The sequence below is a fragment of the Schistocerca nitens genome, chromosome 11 (assembly GCF_023898315.1).
Source record: "Schistocerca nitens isolate TAMUIC-IGC-003100 chromosome 11, iqSchNite1.1, whole genome shotgun sequence".
Classification (NCBI taxonomy): domain Eukaryota; kingdom Metazoa; phylum Arthropoda; class Insecta; order Orthoptera; family Acrididae; genus Schistocerca; species Schistocerca nitens.
Genome location: NC_064624.1, coordinates 211,855,150 through 211,861,149, shown reverse-complemented (window position 1 = coordinate 211,861,149; position 6,000 = coordinate 211,855,150). Strand labels below are relative to the sequence as shown.

Below are 6,000 nucleotides of genomic sequence, written 5' to 3'. Positions count from 1 at the left end.
CTCTGACCTGCATTCCTCACACTTATAGAGCGTTTCGTGTGAATCAGTCATGTTTGCCAACACAAACTAAACAATAACAAGAAACAATAACAAAACGGAACAGCAGCAACGAAATAACAAGAAGCAGCAACAAACAACGAAAGCAGTTAAATGGAGCACAAGGCAAACACCAACATGAATAGCGTCTTCGAACAGGATGCCTCGTCACGTGAAACCAACTTACAGTCAGTAAACGTCAAAAGTCAAAACAGCCAAGTGCGTACTGTCGGGAGACACTCCCGTGAGGACCCCTAAATATCCTTGGTTTCGTCCATAGAATTTACTCTACGGTCTTGTCATTCCGATATGTGAATCTATTGCTGTGGGTTCTTCGTGCAAAGATCTTCGTACAGTTTGTACTTTGTTTTTGTTTTGCCTGTGTGTTAGTATTGTGTAATGACGTGATATGTTCAAGGAAAACTTGAGAGTATTTTTGTCTGCAGAGTCGCGCTGATACTGAAATTGATTCGAAGCTGTTGCGTAACATATTGGTGTTCGTATGAAGCGGCGTAGTATAGCAATGGACGCAGATGCCTTCATATCGTCGAAAGGTAAGCGGTTAATACTTTTGTCTGCTGTTCAAATTTTATTCGAAAGATATTGATTTTCCGACTCTGTTCTTAGTTTCCCTTGTGGAAAGGAACCCCCAGCCGATGGGTCTGCAGCTGGTCAGCCCCATCGCCGTAGGCAGAACCGATCGAGCCAGCCTCATCGAACTGGCGCAGGAGATTGAAATGGTATGTAGGCCCCGATCGTGGAAATGTGGGATTCACTGCGTAGTTAACAAACAAGACTTTGGAAGTACTGCGTGCTCATATCGCGTATCATGTAACTACCGAAACTGTACGTCCTCAGGTTAATGGATACCACCATGTATTAACACAAATGGCACCACGGTTATTCCATTGGTTAGATGCTACAACTGTGATAACAGAACTGAACCACGGCGTGTTTCGAAACTATTTGGGTACATTCCTATGTTTTCACTAAAAATTTTGCAAAATTAAATTTGTAAGTTATTTAGTGCTGCCACGCAGATCAGTACTTGTGCACGGGACTGTCGGTTCCATGTAACGAACATTTGTTTTAGGTAGATCGTAACATCTTTAATCTGTTGTGGTAGTCAGTTGTACAGTTTAATTCTAATATACAGTGCCTTGAATTTCCACTGTCTCCGGAGAGATAGAAATTCTGGCAGGGTCGGCTCTCGGATTCCTATATAGACTTGATTGTCTGGTACTGATGGGAGTCTTCTTTATGTAGCTGACCAAGTGCAAAGTGCATTTACGTGGGGCTGTCAGAATTCCCACAATTGTAAGCTATTACTGCTGTGAGGCCTCTGCTTACTTCTTATTATAATCTGTAATGCCTTCTTTTCTACCTTAAATATTCTTTGCACATTAGTTTTGCCAGAAGGTAGTTCCATAACTAACTATAGTGCTCGCGCACACACATTGCTATTTGAAAAATAGTTTTATTTATAGCAAAAATTAACAGAATAAGATAAAGTTATGAAATTTGGAACTTGATGTACTGTATCTTCTGGCAAATAAACTGTATAAGTGAATGTAAAAAATAAAACTTCATAGTTTGGATCTTGTGATACCACATACCAACCATACGAGTGCAGATACATGGGTGATGCCAGGTCAACTGAATCTGACGATACCAGATGTCGGCTTTGTCCTGTTGCATAATGACGATGTGGCGTGTGACGATTTACGTTTGCAGACAGAAAGAAGCAGAATACTGACCATTTTTCTTTTGCATCTGTAATAGTTTCTGGAATGTAGGTTGTGGTAATACTGATGTGTAGTGTAATCAGAGGTCTGTGTTAGATGTGAATGTGACGGCAGTTTGATTGTTAGTTGACGTAGCAGTGTCGTATGCTTCAGTTAACCTGTGTTGCCATCTGCAACCCACAGTCATGTCCACCTCTTGGGTTTATCATTGTCGATATATCGATAAACATAATATGCGCCAAAATACTTGCACTAGAATTATGGCCTCGGCAGCTGAGGAAAGTGGTCGTGTGTGTGTGTGTGTGTGTGTGTGTGTGTGTGTGTAAGTTTACTATATGGTGAGTGACAATCTATCCTTTTCATAATATTTTCATTATTCTATCCTTGATTTTCCTTTGTTTGTCACATGTTTATTTATCCTATAATATTACTTTCCTGTATTTTCTTTGCAGTTCAAATTATTTTGTCATTTTTTATTTTTCCTGTCATTCTTTACTTGCCTCTGCATTCCTTGGTACACGGTTAGTCTGGTGCAACTAAAAGTAAGGCTGTTTGCATTGTGCCATACATGTTTCATTTCTATTTATTTGTGCAGCATCTTGCGTTGTTTATAATGAAAACTGCATTTAGTAGGAGGTGAACACAGACCGAGTCTACATCACAGCTCACGCACTTACCAATAACTTTATTTTGTTTTCATGTTCTTTGGCTTCACCAGCTCAATACCTGTATTTTGTATTCATGCTCTTTGGCTTCACTAGCTCACAACTCAACTGCTAGCTTACAACTACATGTCAGATTGTCACAACATTGATGTTGAGGGAGTCACTATTACACTGCAGGACTCTGCAGTGTCCCATCGCTACTGACTAAGCCATTATGCCTTGCGAGTAACATTCTGGCAAAAATATTTAGCCCTTAATTTATTTCTATTATTTGAATATTGATAGAATTTTCTAAAGGTGGTGATTAATTTTGTTAAGTCGTGAACATCTCGAGATCTGACAAACACGAGAAGGTAATGAGTGAGAAAAGCATCAGATGGCAGTGTGTGGGAAACTAATGTACAAATGTGAGTGCAGAGCTCAACTCCCACTGTTGGGAGCAGGTAATGTGGGGAAGTCACAGTCGAGCAAACCACTGCTTCGTAAGTGTACAGCCATTTGCTCAAAATTAAAAATTTTTTGAAATAAAAGTTCATTAAAATCTGTGTTACTGCCAGCCATAGAAAACAAAAGGGGGAAAAACAGGAAGTTGACACAATTTGTGACTGTCAGCTACTATTGGTTTTTATCAAATTTAAGTAAATGCAGTTGTGGATGGATGTGTCAATGAACTGTTGTTTTGCAGAAGTTAAATTTTGAATAAGTCCTATTTGTATTATGCCACTACTGTGGTTGTACACAATAGAAGCCTTTTGTTGCTTGTCTTGACTTCTTCTCGACTGTGAGGGTTGAACTTCGCAGTTAATGAAGTACCTTCGATTTTACTTTGAAGTGCACGGCAGAGTGTACATCCCATTCTACCAGTTACAAGGCCTTTTTCCAGTCACATTCACATACGGAGTGTGGAACGAGTGAGTGTTTAAATGCCTTTGTGTCTCCATCTACATATACGTGATTACTCTGCTATTCACAATGAAGTGCCTAGCAGAGGGTTCAACGAACCACCTTCAAGCTGTCTCTCTATCGTTCCACTCTCGAATGGCGTGAGGGAAAAACGAGCACATAAATTTTTCTTTACGAGTCCTGATTTCTCTTATTTTATCATGGTGATAATTTCTCCCTATGTTGGTGGGTGCCAACAGAACATTTATCGCAATGGCAGAAGATCCCATTGCAATGCAAAAGACTTTGTTTTAATGATTGCCATTCCCAGTTCACGTATCTGTCTGTGGCACTATTTCCCCTATTTCGTGATAACACCAAACGAGCTACCCTTCTTTGTACTTATTCAGTGTAATCCGTCAGTCCCACTTGATTCAGATCTCACACCGCACAGCAATACTCCAGAATAGGGCGGACAAGTGTGGTGTAAGCATTCTCTTTAGTATACCTGTTGCACTTTCTAAGTGTTCTGCCAATGAATCAGTCTTTGGTTTGCTCTACCCACAATGTTATCTATGTGATGGTTCCAGTTTAGGTTATTTGTAATTGTAATCCCTAAGTATTTAGTTGCATTTACAGCCTTCAGATTTGTGTGACTTATCGTGTAATCAAAATTTATCAGATTTCTTTTAGTACTCTTGTGAATAACTTCACACTTTCCTTTATTCAGGATCAATTGCCACTTTTGGCACCATACAAATATCTTATCTAAATCATTTTGAAATTTGTTTTGGTCATCTGATGATCTTACAAGATGGTAAATGACAGTATCATCTCCAAAGAATCTAAGGCAGCTACTCAGATTGTCTCCTATGTTGTTAATATAGATCAGGAACAATAGAGGGTCTACAACACTTCCTTGGGAACACCGGATATTACTTCTGTTTTACTCAATGACTTTTCATCTATTACTACTAACTGTGACCTTTCTGACAGGAAACCACGAATCCAGTCTCACATCTGAGGCGATATTCCGTAGGCACGCAGTTTGGTTAGAAGACGCTTGTGAGGGACGGTGATGAAAGCCTTCTAGAAATCTAAAAATATGGAGTCAGTTTGACATCCCCTGTCGATAGCACTCATTACTTGACAAGTACAAAGAGTTAATTGTGTTTCACAAGAATGATATTTTCTGAATCCGTGCGGACTGTGTCAATAAAACTTTTCTTCGAGGTACTTCATAATGTTCCAAAACCCTACTGCAAATCAACGTTAGTGATATGGGCTTGTAATTCGACAGATTATTCCTACTTCCCTTTATGGGCATTGGTGTGACTTGAGCAGTTTTCCAGTCTTTAGGTACAGATCTTTGTGTGAATGAGCAGTTGTATATAATTGTTAAATATGGAGCTATTATGGACACTGTAAAAAAAACCTTTAAGGACACATTTTGATTTATACATCATCAAATTAATTCAGGTTAAGGAGATCATGCCATACATACCGGTAGATATAGAGTCACGCATTTTATCCATAGCACAATGCGAGAATTTTAATATCGCGACATATAAATCAAACACGTCATTGAAGAAAGTATCCACCACTGAACCTGTTACTTCCGTGTTTTTTATAGCATCCATTACACTACTGATACAACCTCTAAATTACGTAAAAATGGGCGCTTATCTCTTACATGACTTTACATCAGCGCTGATAGAACTGGAGTCAGTCAGCTCAACAGATACCCAGCCATAATACTGGGAATGGTCACATAAGTTCATTTATAGGTAAGGCAGCTGGCAATTTCAGTTCATTGGTAGGATACGGGGGAAATCCAGTCAGTCTACAGAGGAGTAGAAAATCTCGGTGCGATACTTCCTACCGTATTGACTGTGGACACTGGACGTATACAGAGGAGGGCAGCACAAACAGTCACAGGTTTGTTTGACTGACAGCAGAGCATCACAGAGATGTTGAAAAAAATAAACGGCCAGACTTTTGAAGATAGATGTAAACTATCTACTTACAAAGTAGCCTGCTTACAAAGTTTCAATAATCCACAAATATACTCTACTGAGGTTGACCCCTCACCTGTGGTTGAGTGGGAGATCATTCCAAAGTCTGGCAGGCAGCAAAATCTTTCCGAGGGGCAGATCGTAGGGCCTTCCCGTTCGTTTGATGAACAGGTTTTGGGTGTTATCTGTCGCTGACGATGTCTCTGAGCCGGATGCAGTCGTCCCCCCTGTTGCAGAGGAAGCTTCTCGGCCCGCAAGGTCTGGGCATTCACAGAGGGTGGATTTGCCGGTAGTTGGGAGCTCCGACGATAGGCGTGTAATGGGGCTCTTTAGGAACGTGGCTGGAAGGAAGCCAGTGTGTATACCGGGGGGAGTCATTCCGGATGTGGAAAGGCTGCTTCCAGATGCCGTGAAGAGTACAGGGTGCAACCGACTGCAGGTGGTAGCCCATGTCGGTACCAATGAGGTCGCTTTGGATCGGAGGAGATTCTCTCTGGTTTCGGGCGGCTAGTGGAAATGTTAAAGACTGCCAGTGTTGCTTCTGAGGTTAAGGCTGAGCTCACCACCTGGAGCATTGTTGATAGAATAGACTATTGTCCTTTGGTGCAGAGCCGAGTGGAGGGTCTGAATCGGAGGCTCATTCAGTTCTGTAACTGT

The 6,000-nt window shown here is 40.8% G+C and overlaps 1 protein-coding gene across 1 annotated transcript in view; it reads left to right on the top strand.

The window, feature by feature from the left end:
* Positions 1 to 364: 364 nt before the first annotated feature.
* The window catches only part of LOC126213002 (uncharacterized protein C1orf50 homolog), a 46,072-nt gene continuing 40,436 nt past the window's right edge, over positions 365 to 6,000 (top strand). Inside the window, exons 1-2 of the mRNA XM_049940550.1 lie at positions 365 to 590; positions 664 to 776. Coding sequence (XP_049796507.1) covers positions 539 to 590; positions 664 to 776 — 165 coding nt within the window. The 5' untranslated portion in view covers positions 365 to 538. The remainder of the gene's footprint in view (positions 591 to 663; positions 777 to 6,000) is intronic.